The sequence below is a fragment of the Diadema antillarum genome, unplaced genomic scaffold (assembly GCF_040938485.1).
Source record: "Diadema antillarum isolate AM-2024a unplaced genomic scaffold, OU_Dant_1.0 seq00001484_RagTag, whole genome shotgun sequence".
Lineage (NCBI taxonomy): Eukaryota > Metazoa > Echinodermata > Echinoidea > Diadematoida > Diadematidae > Diadema > Diadema antillarum.
The window spans coordinates 181,532-204,023 of record NW_027272223.1 but is presented as its reverse complement, the minus strand read 5'-3'; the positions used below and the strand labels follow the sequence as shown (position 1 = coordinate 204,023).

The 22,492-nt window shown below is 38.7% G+C and overlaps 2 protein-coding genes across 2 annotated transcripts in view; one reads left to right on the top strand and one right to left on the bottom strand.

The window, feature by feature from the left end:
• Positions 1–556: 556 nt before the first annotated feature.
• Positions 557–11,770, bottom strand: LOC139709969 (protein phosphatase 1D-like). Its single transcript, XM_071621917.1, has 4 exons — positions 11,414–11,770; positions 6,976–7,344; positions 6,062–6,252; positions 557–1,658 (listed from the first exon to the last, which is right to left on the bottom strand). Exons 1-4 carry the CDS (start codon positions 11,757–11,759, stop codon positions 765–767), a joined length of 1,800 nt encoding a protein of 599 aa, XP_071478018.1. The 5' UTR covers positions 11,760–11,770; the 3' UTR covers positions 557–764.
• A 6,423-nt stretch (positions 11,771–18,193) lies between these two features.
• The window catches only part of LOC139709975 (PHD finger protein 12-like), a 36,223-nt gene continuing 31,924 nt past the window's right edge, over positions 18,194–22,492 (top strand). The window contains exons 1-2 of the mRNA XM_071621924.1: positions 18,194–18,607; positions 18,918–19,093. Of these exons, the coding sequence (XP_071478025.1) occupies positions 18,557–18,607; positions 18,918–19,093 (227 nt within the window). The 5' untranslated portion in view covers positions 18,194–18,556. The remainder of the gene's footprint in view (positions 18,608–18,917; positions 19,094–22,492) is intronic.

The window sequence follows — 22,492 nt, the reverse complement described above, 5'->3', positions numbered from 1 at the left end:
ATTTCACCAGTCTCTGCACCATTGTGTACAAGAGTAGGTTAGAAACCAACCAGCAGTAACGTGTTTCCAAGTAAGGCTCACTGACAAAAGGTTGACAAAACAAGAAATGTGGCTAGAAAATATCTCCATTATTCACACGTCATAAAATACATTTGTCACTCTACGATATGTACATTTGCTATTTACACAGAATATTAGATTGCATTATCCTACACTTTACAGGGCAAACATTGGTAACGTATGGAATGTCCGTAGGTCTCCTGTAATTTACAAGTGCATACTGCAATAAAGCCACACACAAATTCAAAATTGTGACGCATAGTCATCCCAAATTAACTAAAAGACAATTATAATGGAGGTAGAAGAACACATTTTCTATCTTCCGCACAAATAGCTTTCACGCTCAGAGACGCCAGTCCGCCAGATTCACTTCATCGAGTGTTGCGGATACTACGATCTGTGGCGTTGAGGCACAATTTCAATTGAGGTTGCTCGCTGGGGCAAGTTACGCCCCTGAAGAGTTTGTCCCGAGTGACTGAGGGCGCCCTGCGTAGAATGAAAGACTCCAGACTCTCACAGCGCACCCAAGTTCTAACCACTCACTAGATGCTGAACTATGTAGTGCGGGGGTTGGTTTGTTGGAATGCAAGCTTCACACCAGACAGCATACCTACGTTTGAGTTAATAGAGAAGAGTTTGCAACAGCTCCAGTGCACTGACTCTTACTGCACTGCCTCAGTTCTGGTAAGGAAATTTGAGTAACTCTATCTCATTTTCACCAACTGCTTGACACCATTCTTGAGTGAATGCATCTCGGCAAACTTCCCATTCAGGGACGCTCTTTTCGCTCGCGTCATGTGCATGCTCATGACCCTTGACCGCTTTGCTGCCGATCGCGTCAAACGGGGAGATCCTTTCCCCAATCCCACCACGGCGCTGTCGTCTAGACTGAGAACCCTGCGGGACGTCTTATTTGAGCCACTCTTTGACGGCGCTGAGAAGGCATTCTTCTTCTTGCCCGCTGGACTCGGGGGGTCACACTCGTACAGGACTTCTATCGGCCCGCTTTTCGTCAGGAATGTTCTGCGAGCTTTGACTTTGGTGGGGGTCTCCTTCGCCATCTGCTTCGCCATCTGCTTGTCCACATCGTAGGCGTACTCCACCCGAATGTTGCTCTTTGTGTGTATAACCTTGTACACCTTCTCCGGTGGGTACTGACGCGGCTTTGCCAGCTCATGCGTTGGCTCCACTCGTTGCTTCTTCGGCTGCGGGACCTCCAGGCCATCGGTGTAGCGCCTCTTGTAGTGGGGGGCGGGGACGTTGCCATACTGCCGCCGCTCCTTGTTGGACATGCAGTAGAGGCGGTTGTAGTTCTCCATGGAGGAGAGCTTGCTGCAGGCGTGGCGGCGGATCAGCGCGGGCCGCACGAAGTTATCCCCATTCTCGTCTACCTCCTCCCCCTGGACGGTCAGCCCGATGTTCTGCCACTCCTTCACAGCGTCCAGATCAATCTGGTCCTCCTCGTCCTCAATGAAGTCTGGGAACTCAAAGAAGACGGTGATGACCGATATGTTGTCTGCCCGCAGTAAGTGGTAGTTCCAGAGGTCCATGGCCCGCTTGATCAGCTGATGGGAAACCGTTTCACTTCCCGAGTCACCCTAAGCATCGGGAGAGAGAGAAAACTGCTGAGTGAACACCAATGCCAAGGCGATCACAAAATTGGACATATTTATTATATCAGTGTCACAACAACTCTTATTAACTGACAGCACGATGCTTCCTAACTTGGATGCTTTTCCTAAATGGTCTCTACCAAATGACATAATATTGAAATGGCTACAAAACTCTTTGATCTTTGACCTCTTAGCTGAACTAAGTTGAGGTGATGGTTTTATATACAGTCAACCTCGGATACCTCGACGTCGGATAAGCCGAATATCACTTACCTCGGGTGCGAAATGAAAGTCCCGATTGTTCCTATGGAGTTTCCGTGTATTAAAATTCGCGTAGCTCGAAGAAAATAACTCGAAGAAAATAACTCGAAGTTCGGTTACCTCGAAGTGAAATCTAATGTCCCGATCTTAATTAACTTATTGTTTTTCCCAGCATGTTGCTCGAATCGAAATTGCAACATCACTCAGCATCTCCGATTAAGCGCGTGTGGAGAGCTGAGACATGTCACAAATCTTTTCACACTCGACTGTAGATATTCTTAACAATTGCGCGCCCAAAGAAATACCCCGTACGCCTACACAGCTATGGTAAACACGAAAAAACCCCAACACCTACCTACTACACACGTACACGATTTAATTATGCACATAGCACCCGTGCCAATGAGCCTCCAATGGAGTGCTTACGTTAACACTACGCTCTTTTCTTTAACCACTGTGTTCTGATTTTTGATTGTGATATCGAGTAGTCATACCGTGCGCGTAGATTTCTTAACCTTCGTGGCGCACCTGCTTAGGTGTTGACAGTTATATCTTTGGCATTAATCACGGTCCACTGTTCTAACATCAATCTCCTGCGTAGTACCTATATTTTGACTTTTTAGGCCTTTCACGAAGTTTGTTTCATTTATTCTTCCCCGAGAACGCAAGCACTGGATTTTTTTTCCAGCAATGCGATTATGAAAATAGTGTGGTATATGATCTGGAAGTATAGGCTGAGCATAATAAAGAATGGAATAGACAGGGCTCCACACTGACTTTATCGGGTCAACAATGTCATTGATTTTTATTTTTTGGTGGTCGAAAGTAAAATCTGCTGACGCAAAAAAAAAAAAAAAAACCGGGGAAAACATAAGAAAAACTAAATCGGTCCTACTAAACATAGAAAAATTAATATTAAGCATTATTGAAGCGATACAGATGCCCATGTCTTACACAAATGAATAGAAAATTCAATCATCTTATTCTGTGTTTTAAGATTTAGCAATTAGGCGTAGAGATTATTATAAAAGTTGATGCTTATACTAGGAGGTTAAAACTTACGTTTGAAATGAGAAAGTGGGAGCATTTGCTGACATTTGTTAGCATCCGAAAGTTACCGTTATTATTTTCTTATTGTAAAAGCAATCATCCAACATATATTAGTATATGTATTGTTAGCACCTTACGGAGCCGAATATAACCGTTAATCATTTTTAAATGTAAAAGCAAACAACCGACATTCATTTTAGCATCTTGGCGGAGCTGAATGCTATCCTTATCCATTTCCAAACGTGAAAGCAAACATCCGCTATATGTTTTAGCATCTAACTGAGTGGGTTACTACCGTTAATCATTTCCAAATGTAAAAGCAACAATCTGTTATTCATTCTTGCATCGTAGGGAGCAGAATATTACAGTTATTCATTTCAAACATCCGACATTTATTTTATTATCGTATCCGGAGCCGAAAGGTACTGCTGTCCACTTCCGAGAGTGAAATGAATCATCTGACAATTATTTTATCATTGTACAGAGCCGAATGTTACTGTTTTTCATTTTTGAACGTCAAGGCAGACATCAGACATTTATTTTATCATCAAACGTAGCTGAATTACCGTTATTCATTTCGAAATGTAATAGCAAATATCCAATATCTTTTAAACAACGTATGGGGCAGAATGTTACCGCCATTCATTTCCAAACATGCCAAACGTAAAAGCAATCATTCGACATGTATTTTGATAACTTCCGGAGCTGAATGGCATTGCCATTTACTTTCTAACGTAAAAGCAAACATACGGCATTTATCTTATCATTGTACGGAGTTTGATGTTATTGTTATTCATTTCAGAACATTAAAGCAAACATTCGACATTTATTTTAGCATCTTCCGGAGCTAAATGTTATTGCAATTTACTTTCAAATGTAAAAACAAACATCCAGCATTTATTCTATCATCGTTAGGAGTTGAATATTATTGTTACTCATTTACGAACGTCAAAGTAAACATCAAACATTAATTTTACCATTGAACGCAGTTGAATGTTGTTGTTATTCATTTCGAAATTTAAAAGCAAACATCAGAAAGTTATTTTAGCATCGTATGGAGCAGAATATTACTGCATTCACTTCCGAACATAAAAGCGATCATCTGACATCTATTTTAGCATCTTCCGGAGCCGAATGTTATTGCTATTTCCTTTCGAAAGTACGTATAAGGAAACACCCGACATTTATCAAACCATCGTATGGAGTTGAATATTAGTTTTTCATTTCCGAACGTCAAAGCAAATATTCGACATTTATTCCAGCGTCTTCTGGAGCCCAATGTTATCCTTGTTCATTTTCGAACGCAAAATCAAATATCTGACATTAGTTTTAGCGCCATACGGAGCTGAGTCTTATCGTTATTCATTTCAAAAAGTATTAGCAAACATCCGACATTTATGTTAGGATCATACCGAGTCGAATATTACCGTTATTCATTTCCAAAATTAAAAGCAAACATCTGACATTTATTTTAGCATCCTACTTAGCCGATTGTTACCGCTATTCATTTTCAAAAGTAAAGGCAAACATCCGAATTTTTTGGTGGCGCGATCGGGCCACCAAAATCTTTCTTTCTGAAATTTTCATTTCAATTCCGATTTTCATTCAATTCATTCATATAAAAGTCGATTCAATTCCAATTGACAAGCATGCAAACAATCAGTAGGCACTACAACAGATACTATGTTGAACAACGATAAACTTCGGATAAGTCGAAGAAAATTCGACGTACGCGTACCTCGAAATTCGCGTACCTCGAACCATTTTCTTCAGTCCCGACGAATTCGAGGTATCCGAGTTTGACTGTATAGGCATTACTCAAAAAAAAAAAGAAATCAACTGAGGTCTTCTTCATGACCGAGATATCTTAACCCGTTGAGGACAAGTCCCGAGTATACTCGGGCAGGTGTCTATGGGAAATGCATGTTGTAGCAAAATCAAACCATCCTCAACGGGTTAACTACTCACATATTTACATCTTTTAAAATTCATTTATCTACAAACTGTAGGTGACAAGATAGACTGTCCATTGATGTATTGATTTCTAAGAAACTTTTGATTACTGGTTTTGCACAGAATATCACTTGATACAGACATTTTGAGTGGCATCACAATAATCTTTGTAATTCATTGTCAGTAAAAGTCAGTATTGCAAGTGTGGCAGATACAATATCATCTGCCCCATTGGCCTATCAGAAATGAGTGTTCCCTTAGATTGGCAATGATTACAGGAAATAAAATTGGAAAGCCCAGATTCAAATACAGGAGAGTCTGTCTTCATGTCTCATTAAATCAAACATGACATTGATAGATCTGAAAAAAAAAAAAAATGGGTACGACACATTCCCGTTCTAACGAACACGGTTCTCACAAAATCCTCATTACAACAAAGTAAATATTCGTGCCCTAAAATTATCATATCTACATCTTTGTACACTTTATTGTTTGGCTATAATGAAATTTCAACATAATGCAAGAAAACCTGCCGGTCCCAAGGACTTTCTTATACGGGAGTTGCCTGCATGGGTGCATTAATTTAATTTTTTTTTTTTTTGAGGTAGAATCACGATTCTAAACACATCTGAGGCATTTTCAGCGGTTAGATAAATGCAACTGTGTTTTCAAACGCGTTAAGAAATGACGTTTTGAAACGCCATTCAAAGGACATTTTAAAACATGTTTGAGACCATGATCACCCTTCTGTGAGTAGATAAACGAAATGCCCTTTTGAAACGCGCCTTTATCTCAAGGTCAACTCCCAGCTGTTCCTGGTTGTATTTTCTTCCAATTATTTGTGTGCAAATGATGAGACATGTTTGGTGGTACGCAGTTGACTTTTACTTCCCTGGTAAAACGGCGCAAAGCAGCTGAGCAGTGACAACACTCAAACTGCAATAGTACGATAGTTAGATAAACGCGGCATCCCGAGAAATGTGTTTCAAACCACGTTCGTAAATGCCATTTGAAATGTGTTTTGAAACGTGATTCTCTCTCTCTCTTTTGCGTTAGATAAAAGCACCCTATATCACTTGACTAATGAGATGGGCCAACAATTGGCAGAATCCAGAGTTGGTTACCTTCCGCATCCGAGTTGTGGCGTACTTCTCCACAATCTGGACGCTGGCCTCGCTGGTGACCATGTTCCACAGTCCATCACTGCCCAGGACCAGAAAGCGCTCCCGGTCGGGGTCGATAATATGGTGGGACACATCAGGCTCTGGCGAGACGACGTAGGCTTTGCTGTTGTAGTTGTAGCTCCACAAGTCACCTGCAGAGGGCAGAATAGGCAATGTTTTAAATCAGTATCAGCAGAAACCTAGTTGATTTCATACCAATAAAACAATGAACTTTGTCTGTCAGACTTTTTACACTATGCCATGAACTCAGTCTGTCAGACTTTTTACACTATGCCATGAACTCATTAAAATCTAAAATAGATAGACTAGAGTGTTATTTGCAAGAAGATTTCGAGTGCACGTCACCCTCGTTGCCAAAATCATGACTCACATACTGAGAACATCACAAGGTAGAAATCACAAGTAGTTAAACTATGACATTTATGCTTAAGCCTGCAAAGAATATGAAAGATTTTAGAATATGATCGGCTCAGAGCTGCTTTGCTGGTTTTACTTTTTCTTTTTCTTGCAAGACATAACTAAACATCAATCAAATATATTAATATTAACTAAATATTGATAAAGGCTGAGGTTTGACACATTTTTTCTCACATTACCTTCTTCGTACAAGGACCCGATTTGACTGAACCAGATTTTCCATGAAACATAACAGCTATTTCTTGAGTATTGAATTTTCTCAAGTGTAAAAATGGTGTTATTTGAGAAAATGTCTGGATTTTTCACTTCATTCACGTAAAGAACATCAAATACCATGTAAAACATACAAACAGGACAGAACAAATGATAGAAAAGAAATCCCACAAGCTCCAAATTTGACCATCAGTATACTACCAAACTCCGACAATGTGCATTACCTAATGATCTGGCAACAGCAAGGAAAGGTATATCTGTCAGTTCCGTATTTCTCCTGATCGGGCCCTGGTGGTCCAGTCGAGGACGGGACCAGACGACCCGCTGGACTCCGGCCTTCTCCAGCACCTGGCCACCCGCGTTCTCAATGCGCTTCAGCTCCTCCGTGTCCCCGGGCTTGTGGTCCACGGTCAGCTTCTCGGCGACGATGGCCGTGTCACTCATCACGTCTGGGCTCTGCCGCTGCTCGACCCCCATCACGATCCTGGAGTCACCGACGTGTGCGACGTACATGTCTGTCCCGCATATTATGACCATGCTGCACGTGGTCCCTGCTGTGCTAGGGTAACCAGACAGGGTTTTGGCCCATGTTGCTGGGGGCAGAAATATGGAGAATGAAATTTGACAGTTTGAGTGCACGCATGGCAAATTGTTTGCACATTTTCTTGATTATCTGATACGTACATGTAGAAGTATTATGAGATTTACATACAGTGTGCTCCCTTTATAAAAACATAGTTATAATGAAGTAAAAATTTGAATCCTCATATCTAAATATAGTTCATTTGTTTAGCTACAATCTTTGTATAATGGAATTTCAATATAATCAAAGAACACTGCCAGTCCCAAGGAATTCATTATGATGGGTGTCGCCTGTACATCATACAAAATGTTAAAGCCCAGCAGGAAAAGTGCAACCCGAGAAATATTGGTGAGTTTGTGTGTGTTGGTATGTACGTACTGTATATGCCATATATTTAGCGAGTCCAAATTTTTGCGACTTCCGGTTCCCAACAATTTCGCAAGTGGTTAAATTCGCAATCATGGAGTCCTGTACTGAACGGAGAAATGTATTACATACAGTGCGTCACATTCATTTCGGGATTAGAGTCAATATTTTCGCGTGTCTTTAATTTCACGAATAGCAGCTCACTCGCGAAATTAGTGAAAAACCTCATGAAATATTCGGCGTATACAGTATATTAATTGTTTTTTCTTGTGCTTTGTGCTTTCTTTTAATTTTGTGTGTGTCATGTGTGCTGTGTTTGTAGTGCGCTCAAAAAATAAAAAGCATGAAAAACAGACAATAAACCCTGCGATTAACTTTGAAATTTTCCCCATTCATTACAAGGCAGGAAAGCAAAGAGTCTTGTAACTGCTATTTTGTTGGTACACGTAACAGTGTAAACTGAAAGCAAAGACAAAAATGTCTCCCCTCGTGGAGAAATCTAATTAATAAAATCTAAACTAGTTTTGATCAACCTTACTTGGGATTCCATTGTTTCTCAATTTCATTTCTATGGCTGGTACACAATGGTGAAGGATATATAAGATGCATTTTTTTTTTCATCTCAATACATGTGATTCAGACTACTTGTATGTTTTATTATTATCCATTCATGTAAGTACAGGAAAAGGGGGAAAATATACAATGTATATATTTCTTTAAAATCTTCTCAAAAAAGACAACAAAAGATACATTGTACAATACAATTGTAGATGAAGAGAAGAGAAAACTGTATGCTCATATTATGAAATGGACTGTGTAATTATAAAATGGAATACAGTGTATAATCCTTTATCATTGTACGGAATGGGAGTATATTTTTTTCATACTTTATGCAGTTGCACTATTTTCTGTTTATCTTTGCAATTGTGCAATTACTAGAAAGAAACAAACAGCTAAATTATCAACATCCAGCTTGTATGGATACAAGTAAACCGGTAAAAAATGACATTTGCCACAACTAAAAATACTACTACTGATGTTCCAACTTTCTAAATGTTAATGCACAACTAGTTCAACTTTTTTTTTTACACTGTACATTGCGGCATGAAGATCATTTTCTATGACATGAAATAATTATAAAAAAATATATTTTCAAAACAGAATAGAGGTGAGATTATTTCCCCACCTATAGATCTTTATTTCCTGTGACTAGCAATTTATACAGAATACTGTTCAAGTTCAATAGCTCTCACTGACTGGTAAGATCATATAAACCTTGAAACAAGTTGTAATCACAACCTCAATTCCTAAAATGAAAAAAGAAAAGAAAAAAAAAAATATGTCATCCGATCACATCATCATTCATACAACTACCAGTAGACCAATCCAGTATAGCCAGGCAGTGCAGTACTGGTCTATGGGAAATCCCAAAACTGCTTTTCAGTAAGGGTTTGCAATCCTCTCATTGAAATTAACAGAATCACACCAGACTTTTAACATAATACTTATACCATGAACATGTGATGACAGAAACTCCACAAAATTCCAATCAAAACACAGTGAGACAAAAGTGAACGATTCATTTGAAAAAAAAAAGATGAAAATCCAAAGTATTAATTATTTAACACACAGTACACTTTAACCACTACAGAGCAAGTGGTGCAGGCAAGGTACAAGCTGACACTGACAGAAAGCAGAAACAAAATTATCTTAAGGCTACCATAGAAAAACTCACTGTGATTGATTTGAGATCACTACCAGTAACTACAGCTACACAGTCAGATCCAACCATCGCTGTATCGCACAAACGTGTATGGGTGTTCCCACTGTTGTTGGCGTTGATTTTGACATGAAAATTCGTCATTTTGAGAGACGGGAAAAGGTGTTTACATACTGATCGTTTTGAGTTGAAGATTGAATTTCATGCCATAAAACTGAAATTCAGGCACGCGGTGCAGTTCGCACTAACGTTAAGCATCGTTGCACCACCCCCTTTTTCCATAGTTTCTAACGCTGCCAGTGTACGATTACGGCTGTTGTGTGTTTGTTTTTCTTTCTTTTTTTCTTTGTCCTGTTGTACCTAACAGTTACAAGCACAAGCCCGCTTTCTGCACTTTTTTCTACAGTAAGTCAAAACGTAAGGAAAAAAAAAGTATCAAAACTCAATGTGAGCAGCATGTTTGCTTTGTTATTGTGCACCATCCCGCTAATTCCTGCTTCCTGGTACAGCCCTGTCGCGCTTTTTACAGCGACTGGGCTGTGTATAGTATGGTTGGACCTAATACCGTAGTAATACGGTACTCATCAACTGCCTTTATTTGTAACCACCATTTCACCAAAAATATTCAATAGATTTATCTCAATTTCGTATCACTTTGGGAGAAAGTACCGCAGATCCTTACCCCAGGCTCAGATTGTCACTCCGTATCCTATGCACGTAAATCTCTGCGATAAACACAAGGGAGGTTTTTTTTTGTGCTTCCGTGGTAGCTCATTTTTTAAAAAGACCGCCCGTTTTCCCATTGAAAAGCACGTAAATGGGTAAATGGGTAAATGGGTAAATATGTGTTAACAATAACGTGTATAAAAGGCCTACTATTGAGGATTTTCTTAAATTCTTTTTCCTCCTGTTTCCTCAGGCTCAGGGTATTTACTTGTATCCCCCTATAATTTTTCTTGATTTTTATTTATGTTCCAATGTTCCAGCGTATTGCACCTCGTCCCACGCGTATTTTTTACTTTATACGCAAGAAAGCCATTGCGTGAGGGTGGTCGATCTAAAAATAGAGGTTCTAGGTGGTCGATGAGTAGAAGTGTCTGTTACCGGTACTGTTAGTGTTAGTAGATTTAAATTACTATGCTTTTTGTACTTCCGTCGGTTGAGAATGATAAGGGCGTTAAGTGATCACAAAACCCATAGTGTTCGAGACAACTTAAAGCCCTTCTCATTCTCAACAGAAGACCTGTGGTGGTCTACTACCGTGCTGTGACTGTTGTGTTGTAATTTATTATTATTATTAATTAATAAAACAGTCTATTATAAATATTTATTAATTACAACTAGTCTAGGTCCTATAGACAATGCTAAATTACATCGACACCGAACACGCACAGAGTCCAAACAGACAGACTAGCCTCAGTTTATAACAGTTCCTTTACAATTTTACTAACATTAAATAATTAATTAACGTAGAATTGTATTAATAACAAGTTACATGATTGTTAATAGTAATGTTAATACAAATACACTATAGTACAGGCGACAGTTAGTGTTTTTGCATTCTTCACGTCTGGACTCTTGTGTATCTGGTGGTTCGTCCAGTTTTCCCACTTTTAACATCTTAGTTAAAGCCTGTCAAAATCCCCATGGCAGTGATGTAATTTATGGAACTTTCTACACTACATACAGTAACGTTACAGTAAATGAATAATCGACCGAGAAATCGCTCGCCGCGCCGCGGCCGTTCACTAGCTACTACATCGCAGTCTCTGTGGGGACGTGTGTGAAAGGAAATGGGTGGTTTTTGAAAGCGTGTTGCCCGCGATATGAACCTCGCTCGCTTCTCTCTCTATGGAAAACTACTACTAACGTTAGAGGCTACGGTACTTGTACGTACATATACCTATACGTAACATTACAACGCAGAACGGGAATTAATTGTTATAATTATTCGCAGCATTGTGCCATGATATATTCACAGTATCATACTTACGTCGTTCCTTCCACATTCCATCTTGAGTTTCGCGGAATCCTTCTTTTATTGCGTCCATAACTTGATCAGGTTCCCGGGAGAAAAATCCTTCCTGCTGCTTGATATTTTGCCACAAGTGATCCCGAGCATATACGGCCGCTTCCCGCCCTCCATGGCCATCGAACACGGCAAAGCACGCATAGTCGGCGTCTTGTTCTCGATCAAAAACGATACAAATGACATCTTCCATATACTTTCTTCCTCCCTGCGTGGAGTCACTGGATACCCTCAGTCCTATCACTCGCTTTCTCTTTGGATTTTTCTTCATCGGACTAGAAACCGTCCTATATTGCTCTGTACTATCCATGTTTTCATACATTCCAGGATACGCTCTCTGCTTTGTACCGCGCTTTATTCAATAACGTACGTGGAGCCAGCCAACACAGAACACCCACCAAGATCCGAATAGCGCCTGTGTGTGCATACTACCGCTATTGAATCATGCGCTAACTTGTTCGATTTCGCGGTTTCCCATTCGTTGGCTCCCTTTCAATGAACGCTCCTTTTTCTGCGTAGGCGGAAGTGACGAATGAATACTAAAAACATAGATCAAAGTTCACACTGCGTTGCCCGATGTAAACAGTGATCTTCATTGTTGGTCATCATACAGTACTCAGTATTGGTATATTTCTATATTGCTCAACTTTCGGCAGCACTTTTTACAGTCAGCATCATATATATTGATCACGCATAGAGCTACAAACAATCCTGACGCTATTTATTGACATTGACCACCGACAGAGGACAAGTCCCGATTTGTTTCATAAACTTGTCTGTCGGTGATCCGACGACACATCAGTAATGTTCATCGAGAATAAACAGACCTTGACTGACAAAAGATGACATATCGCAAGCTATTGCGAATATTGATTTCCTATTAAACCTGGGAAAATCACAGTGATATACTAGTATTTTGCTGACTTCTCAGAGAAGACATGTTTCAGATATGTTGTAAGATGATCATTGTACAATGTGTTCTACTCTAGACCACGAACAGAAAACTACGCGTTTGACCACATCTGTTTATCTATCTACCTATTAATTTTTTTTTTGATACACCGTACCACGTACGTGATATACTTCACATGCACATTCCAGACAATTCTTTATTTTGAATGAAAATTGTATAATTCTTCCACTTGTTAATTGAAATAAATATGTTAAGGTAATATCATTTCCCCTGCCTTCTGAAAGAGGTAAGAAACCCCACACACGCTTTGCAAAAGTAATAAATCACCTTCACTGTGTTTAAGAGATGCTTCATTATTAAACTGTTATGGACAAAAGGGACAGGAAAATATTTGTATAGTCTAAGGTGTTACTTTTAGTCCTCTTTCGTGTTTTTTTCCTATTACGACGAGAAAATCAATGTGTATAATTAATTCCATGCCATCAAAATTACTGTAATTCCACAAGGAGTGTCACACGCAAGACATATACCAGTTCCGGATATAGCAATCACAAGTTAGGTAAATGGTTAGTCAGTTTGATGAAATTCGTGCATCGAGTTGTTTTGTTGCAAATTATTGACGAATATTGCCACACATCGACGTAAAACACTGAATTAATCAGTGTTTTAGTAGTACCCATGACAAAAGAAATCATGGGCATATGGTACATACTCAAGCAGGATTCGGACCTGGCTATATTGCACCTCCTGATCACCGGAAAGGACATAAAATTTACGTCGATGTACGTCGATTTGGGGCAAGTTGTAAATCATGCAGTTGCAGTAAACACAACTCGACGCAAGAATTTCATCAAACTGAATAATATCATGCAGTATACCCGCTGCATGAAAGGATCGAACCAGCACTGGCTGTTAGGCGAAAGCCAGTGGATATACCTCTCACGCTGATCAGGAGGTCGTAGTTTCGAATCCTGCCCGAGTATAACAATATGCCCATGATTTCTTTGTCATGGCTACTATACTAAAACACTGATTAAATCAGGGCTTATTTGCGTCAATGTGGGGCATTGTCAATCAGTTGCATCAGCGGCTATGTTAATCAATAATTACATTTGTTTGTGATGTCGAGTTTGTCAAGAAAAAGAAAATCTTATTTATTTATCATAAACTTCGATGTAGTATTTCCTTAAAAATAAAAAGGAACAACATTGCGATCGCTATATACATGTATAAAAGTAACAGTGTGTCTATTTCTTTCAATGATTTCACCATAATATACATGTTTGCAACTTTTATTCCTATTGATATTAATTTTATACACTGTAAAAACATCGGTGTTTGATTTAACACCATGGGTGTTAAATCTAACATCGATCACACTTCAATAGAGGACCACACCCACAGGTGTAGAAAATGCGCTGTGATGGTGTTGAAAAGTGTTCATCTGACACTTCGTGGTGTTAATTTGACACTGTACCTGGTGTTATTTTGACACTGTACTGGTGTTAATTCAAAAATGACACCACATGGTGTTGATTTGATATTTGTTGGCATTAATGAATGGTTTAACACCCGTCCAGCTTCAATAAGAGACCACACCAGCTGGTGTTACTGTGGTGTAAATTTATTTTCACATTTTTTCAAAAATCTAGTATTTTACTTTAAAATTCTTGATCGTCTTGTTTAAATTAAAAATCAACAAGAAGTGCAGTTACTAAGAAACTCTTCAAAAAACAGTTTTATATTTGGAAATGACACCCGGAGGTGTTAATTCAACACCATAAATGAGCACCGAAAATGTAACACCAGCTCGGTGTTCACTATTTAACACCGGACTTTTTGCAGTGTATGTATGCATGAAACTTTGATGTAACTCGTGCATATATACCACTCCATTCTTATGTGGCTTGGATTTAAAGAAATGGCGTTATCACGACGTCCAAAGTTGTCAAAGTAATTACAACTTATACTTTTTGATATTTCAACTTCGTATGCAACATAATTCATTTTTTCTTTTTACTTTTGATTTCCAAAATTGTTGTTGCTTCGGTAATTACACTCTTTGTTCATCAGCGAGCCCGTGCTTCTGTGTCTCCAGTGCCCTTGTTATGACCCACCATTTCCCTCTCCCCCCCCCCCCCCCCCCCCCCCCCTTTGTCCACCTCGGACTTACTATACCTTCCTCACTATCTTTCTATCCTCTCATGATTTTTCCTTAGTGAGCCGCCTTGCGTTTGTTAACGTGCGTCCTTGATGTGCATGTATGTGTGTATTACTCTTTTTTTTTTTTTTTTACTATACCGCTTAGGGATTTTTTTTTTTTTTTTTGCAATTAGATTTTTTTTTTAAATGAGGGAACTGCATTCTACAAGCTCTGCTTTTTAGCAGTCCCCTCCATTTCCAGCAATTTTGTTTCTGCCTTTACTACAGTGACGTAACAGTTATTTGTATCTCTATTGATAATTTACCTGTATCTCTTTTGCAGTGTTATTCTGTTCATCGCATTGTGGTAGCGACTGATTTCGTGACATCTGTATATACGAGTGTTTCATTGTATTTCTAATTATTTGTTTGTTGGAAATGAAATAGATCAACTTGAAATATCCAACTCAAGTTCAGATTATTTCAATATACATTTCTTTCTCACTTTCCTCCTCTATAACTCCTCTATAGGTCATTGTACCATCTATATATAAATTCTGATTGTTATTATAATGATTACGGTTTTGAATGAAAATCATCATCACCATGTTAACATAATTATGATTATTTTCATTGAGCTGTGACTCTCTCACACACAGGACCTCCATTATTTTGATGTCCTATCCGAGGGACAGAGTGAATTTTACTTCCTGAGAGGGGACAGTACACACACAATATTGCTCAGTAGACCCGGGACTCGAACCGGGGTCATCAGGATCGTGAGGCAGACGCGCTATACGGACTGATGGATTGTTTCATATCTGTGTTTTACAGATAGCATATATATATATATATATATATATATATATATATATATATATATATATGTGTGTGTGTGTGTGTATGTATAATCAAAAACAAAACTGAAACCAGCAAGTTCATGCTATATTTACGAACAGTTTATTCCGGCACACACACACAAATTTTTGAGCGATTCGTTCTCGAGCAAGTGTATTATGCAAAATTTGTGTGCCGAAATAAACTGTTGATGAATATAGAATGAACTTGGTTTCAGTTTTCTTTCTAATGATATTATCACGCCAACACGTGGACAACTTACTCCATATATATATATATATATATATATATAGAGAGAGAGAGAGAGAGAGAGAGAGGGAGAGAGAGAGAGTGTTGATCAAAAGTTATATATCCACTTAAGAGTGATTGGTTGAAAGAATCAACTATAAGCACTATATAGAAAAAAACTTGGGCAAATCCCAACACTGATTCGCTGTCATGCAGAAAAGAAAGAAGATAGAGAGAGAGAGAGAGAGAGAGAGAGGGGGGGGGGGGGGGAGAAAGCCCGAAGTACTAGTAATAACGTGGTGTGAAAATGATGATAATAAAAAAAAGTCGATGACTTAGAAGTATATATGGACGATGGATGGTATAATAAGGAGCCAATGGTTAATGTTAAAAGAAGATAATAATTTATGTTCGATGTTCGGATTTTTCTGGAACCAATGATTTCAAGAGTCAGCAAAATCTTATAATTTCATAGTGTTAACATATACAAATGTTTGTTTGTTTGTTTGTTTGTAATTTAGCTTATGATGAGACTCTTTTTTTTATAGGTGATTAATCTTTTTTTTTGTTAGTTTTGCAAGAATTTAGATTTGAAGCCGTCTTAAAACTATCACAGCTATATAGAGACTATTCGACAATTTTGGTCCAGCAAAATGTAAATACACGTGAAAATTGTCCTCGGTTTTTTTTTTCTAGTTTTGTTTGTTTGTTTTTGTTTTGTTTTTACTCTATAGTCATGGCACAATAACGTTTACTGGCATGTTTGACACTCATGCATATAGATACATTGGGAAATCACGTCACTTTTTCAGACATTTTCCAAAGTAGTAGGCCTATACAATATTTGTGAAATGAAGTTTCAGCTATAACTGTGATAACAATCAACTCTCCAAAATATATAGATCTATATACACCGCACATGAGAGTGCTCAAGTGCCTGCCATTATAGTGGTCACGCGTGGCTATACACTTTTTACCGATCACTGGCTCCATAAATATGGCTGGTGATCGGATACCGAAAGGATCAGTGCGAATGATTTATGGTTTGTGCTTTCAAATGTTTATTAAAATTTGGATTTCATTGAATTCTTATATTAAAATAATGAGTATAAAAACCGGTCGGGATAAAAGGAATGCCGTTACACTTCCCCCTTCTTCTGTTTAACTTTCGATCCAAAATGTAAAGCAGATATACTCCATCTATAATTTCAAGTTTCTTGTTAAGACTATGATTATGGATCTCGTTGCTCATCATGCCGTATGCCCCCGGGGTGGTGAAAAGTGTATATAGTCATTAACCAGAATCTGTCAAGGCTACTTGTAACATGAACGAGACCACTAGGGGGCAGTATTGTTAATTCCCTTGAATTGGCGTAAAACGTCTTTTATACCAACAGACTGTGACCACAATCGCCCCATCACAACGTTGTATAGTATACCCCTGTGTATACTTTTTATACCCAAATCTAACCAGGGAGGGCCTCCCTGATCTAACCAAGGGCATCATCGTATTTTATCATCTTGCTTGCATATACCCCGGGTAGGCCTACTTTCTCCGGCAGTCAGATCGAAGAATGATGTCTTATTTGTGGACATAATATAGGCCCTTAGTATTCGTCAAATCAAACTTTCCCATCAGTGCAGTATTTTCTATAGCTAATAACAGTAGAGCGCGAAAAATCAAAATATGCACACAAACGCAAAGAATGTTCATCACAAGAGCTTTTCAAATATCTTGATGTGCAAGTAGGCATGCATTATAATAGATTATAATCAATTGACCCCTTTGTGGCTAAATCAACTTGCAACCGGCTGCTTTAGAAAACTAAGAGAGAACAATAATACTCTCAAGGGATAAAATTGGCAAGTGCGCAAGACAGGGTTGCGATGTATCCCGGATTCCCGAAGTCGAGTTGTCCTGAAACCACGCAAAAACATAAAATTTTGTTGTTGTTGTTGTTGTTGTTGTTCTTATTGTTGTTGTCGTGGTTGTTGTTGTTGTTATTGTTGTTGTTGCTATTGGCGTGTCAGTCAAGGTTGAATATTTGCGTCTTTAATCTTCATCAATAGATTCACATTCAAGCAGTTATTTCCAGAAACAGAGAGGGAGAACTAGTTCACAATTAAACATTGTGGTGCGGGGAGCAGTCTGCTCGCATATATAGACCTACGGTTGAGACAATTACTATGTATCTAAAGAGAGTGACTCGGTGTAGAAAAAGCAAAAGAGCAAAATCTTGTCAACTAGACCACTCGGTTGTATCACAAGTATCTTGAACTACAAACTATCGATTACACAGTGGTCTACTTTCAAACTGTGCTTCAAATCTTTATCAAATTCCATTGTTTCCAGTAGGCCTACTTCTATAGCATAGGAACAATCAAATTATAGTCTGATCGGAAATTGGCAATACACGCACATGGGATACACAACAACAATACGGAACGTCAATTTTTCATTTCGCGCAATTTCTTGAAGTTGACCGTGTTAGACATGCGCAATGTCTGTCATTTATCTGAACATGCGCAGTTGCACGGCACCACCGTAGCTCCTGGAAAAAGTCATTTTGGCCGTGATGTCTGGAGCCGAGAGAAGACTGCATATTTTTATTTAACAGTCTTTCTGAGCATTGTTTCGTGTTCAAACTTGGAGGAGTTAGAGCTACACTTAGTCCAATTCTGCCTGCCAAGTCTTTTGGGATTTCATAGTTTCTAATTTTTGGGAAGCAAGAAGGGTTATCAAGCACCCCTGCCCGTCAACATCTAACGTTAGAGCAGCACCTTCGCCTTCGCTGTACCAGCACTAGCAGCAGAGGAGTTCGGGTACTGCTGTCCGTACTGAGGAGGGATGTATTCCCGTACCGTACAACCAGCAGCCCATCATATTCGCAGGAAATCATTACATATTTGCATTGAGCTCTCCCGTGTTTTTTGTGCAAGAGTGGACCTTAGACACACATGAAAAGATGGCTACGACTGTCCAGTATGATCTGGACACGTCTGGTGGTCTCATGGCGGTAAGTAAGACGTGGAAAATGGTATGTTCGTCAAGCAATTCGTTTCGCAAAATTCACATTACCTGTGGCTCAATTCACGACACACGAAGTATATTGAAACGCGTGCGAACAACTGCAAACCCGCTGTCGGTTCGTCGTCATGCTGAACTCGTTTCTTTTTTTCTTTCAAAATGGCGACGGATCTGACGGTAGAGGAATATGGGTTTAGTAGTACCAGTCTCTACTTGCTTAAGGACCATGCTGTTTTGACTGAAACAAATGGTTAGTTTAAGTGATTTTGTTTCTTCTGTTTCTTCTTTTGGAATTGCAGCAAATCCAAACCCTGGTTGCACCACCTCAAAGTGATGAACCTCCAAGAAAGTACAGGAGGACTGAACCGAGAAGGACAGGTCGAGCTACAAACAGGGATTCCTGTGACAGCTGCACTGAGGGTGGAGATCTCATCTGCTGTGACCGATGTCCTGCATCTTTTCATCTCCAGTGCTGGTAAATTTGAATAGATATCTGTAATTTGTAAACTAGTTGTAGACTGTAGACAAATGTAAAAAAGTTGGACCGAAGATCATTTCCATGTGCATTCATGTCGTGTTACGCCTGTCGCTGAATTTGGTTCCACTCCTGTCAGTCTTTGATGAACGTGTCCAGGCTGAGAGAGATCAAAGACGACCCTTGTTGCTATTGTGGTGCGGTGCTGTAACTGGTCCAGCAATCCAGTGCTGCCTGGTGGGTCACTGGTCTGTAGCCGCTAGCACTAAGTAGCAGCATTTTCTTCATTTTCTACTTTGCCCAGGCCCAATCAGGTACCGAACTGGACACACCTAGTTATGCCAGTTTGCCTGACATGTTACCTGATACATTTTCGTCTTGCTTTTGTCTGGATCAATTTTTGATGTAACTGCAACAGACAGTAACTTGTTATGACAGAAATTCTTGAAGTTAAAAGACCATACAGTTTCATGGCAATGTAAAGCAAGTCGCTCATGATTTTTGACCGCCGACTACATCCAGTACATGTACAAATAGAAACCTATGCTGTTGTGCGCAGTCAAATTTCAGCATTGGAAGTCGAACCTTGGTGTGGATGTTATAGCGCGCAATGTTTGGTGGGATTATATGAGGGTCACACAAATTACACCCCTCTATCTATGCAAAGATCTTTGTTAAGTAATTCCTCGCGTCTTAATTTTCCTAAATTGGCTCATGTATCATATGTTTCTTACACACAAAAGGTAGGGACTTTTTAAAGATCTCCATCAAATGTTTTTCTCATGTCAGCAATAAGTTGTCTTAAACGCCATGTCTCCTCACTTCATTTATTGCTTGTATGAGAATAAATGATAGCAAATGAATAAATCAGTGGTTTATTTTTTGGCTGTTTTGCCTCCATGGAAATTGAATTCATTAATCTTATTAACTATAAAACTAAGTCTCTCTCAATATAGTAACTCATATTTTTAAAAGTGAAGTTTGTACTGTGAGATCACATAGAAAATTTACACTTTGTGATACCTTTTGTGTCTTGAAAACAGGTTTTTAAATATGTTGTTTATCTGTGGAGCACTCCACAGGGCGCTTATTCTGTACTAAAACACAAACACACACGCACACACACAAAAGGTAAAAAAAGTGAAGGCAAGCAACACAAGTATTTGAAAAATTTGCATATTCAATGAGGATTTGTTGTAGTTTACAGGGAAAATAATGTATTGTCACTACTCCTCCTCATCCAGTTGTCTACCTTCATGTGGTCAGAACTTTCTTTGACCAGTAGACATGCAGGGCCTGCTTGCACAGTTGCACTACATACATTGTATGTTACTCTGGGAAAAAAAACAAACAGTAGGATTTAGTTCTTAAAGACTTGTGTGTAAGTGTGTGAAATTAGTAATGACAGATGTAGGAGATTCATCATGTTTGCATGCTCACTTTACATGTATGCAAGTACTGATTACATGCAGTTATACACTCATACTGTATGTGCATTCATATGAGTGACATGTGTCCCTTTCCATCTCTCATGTTTCACTTTGGATACATGTACAGTATGTGTATACCATGTTGCATGATTCAGACTTCATACATACTGTATCTTGAGTCGTGCAGAGATCTGCAGCTTTGAATTAAGTTTGAGCAGAATTCCATGGCATTATGCATATTTTTTTTTCTCTCTTTTTTTTGTAGCAAGATTGGCATGTCACCAAGATACATGTGTATGTGGATCAGAGAATATTTCCTCAATCATGTCTATGGATCATCCTGTATATTGAGAGAGTGTATTGTTTATTGTCAGGAAAAGCTGGGACTATACACACTGTGTAATGTTTACCGGTAATGGTTTTAATATTGAGGATCCTAAGAACACAACCATATTTTCCATTCAGATCATGTGCTGAATTGTTCACATGTGGCAGTGTTACTTACTGGTACATCTGTACATGAACCATGCTGAGCTACCAACCAGAATAATGTCACTACACTTTGTATGTTTTTTCCTTTATGTAATACCAATTTCAGACTGGCACTAACAATCAATTGTATACTAAATTCCTGGTGATTCAATGGGGAGAATCATAATTGTTTCCCACAAATGCAAGGTATTATTCTGTATGCTTGTGGGTCAATTCTATATTGACTGCAGAATAAGCAATGCCATCAGCAGTACTGTACATGTCGTACTTTGCATACTACGGTTTTGGACTGAAATGCCAACTTTAATTTTTATGATGTTGTCATGTCTTGCGATAGATTTTTCATTATCTTGCACACGTTCATAATCATAGGATACTTTAAAAAAAAAAAATCCAGTGTATTGCATCTTATTTAGACCCTTTTTCGTGTACACCAATGTATGAATGCAGACTTGTAGGGTAAATTACACTGTCTGACAAGCTGCATTGTTTATCATTCTGTTTCCCAGTAGCAACAATCTTTGATTTCAGATCATTTGACAGTTACCTGAGAGGGATGTGATATTAAAAAACAACAACAATATATCTAGGTTGATGAAGGAAGAATGTCATGGTCTTAAATAAGTTTTAATGATATCAAACTGATCCTACTTTTAAACTTGAAAGGCGGAACTTCAATGGAGATTTGGTATGTTATGTGACTAGAGGCAGCAGCAGCACATGTATACGATCATCTCAACACTGAATGCATACTGTATTTGAAGTTACTACAATTGTAGCTACTGGAATCCTAATAGCCTATTTTGGTCACAAGTATTCAAGTCTGTCTTGTGAGCAGCCAGACATTTCAAATCTTGGTCCAGCAAAGCAGGATCATTCTTTGTTAACTCTTTTATTAGGTCAGTGCTTACAATTCAACAATTGATAGGAAATGACCTTGTGCCCATTTGCAGTGAAATACCCCCACTCTAGTCTGTATAGAACATTGATCCATTCCAGATCACACAAAATAATGTCATTCATTACAGAGGAGAGTATTATGTATAGCTGAGTCAAAGTTGTGCAACTTGGCTTTCCTCTTTTTTGTTCTTTTTTTATATCTGTGAGCTGTATTCAAGATTTTTCAGTGATAGCAAATGTTTAACTGGTAATGCAATTTAGACCAGTTGTGCAGGTATGCAGTAGGAAAAGAAATCTACGGAATGTATTGATAACCAGAAATCCACTGCGCTTCTGTGTACATTGTACATGTACATGTACAATTTTGTAGCTTGAGCCAAGATATGTGATCACACTAGAGTATGTGGATGGCATTCTGCATCACATGCACATTATGCATGCATGTTTGAGGAAGGACACTTTATGTCAAATGTAAATGGGGAAACAGAAACCTTGGGACTTTGAAATCAATTAAAGAATCTGTAGAAAGATTTTGAACAAGGTAGACATAGTTTCTTATACTTATACGTCAAGAAAT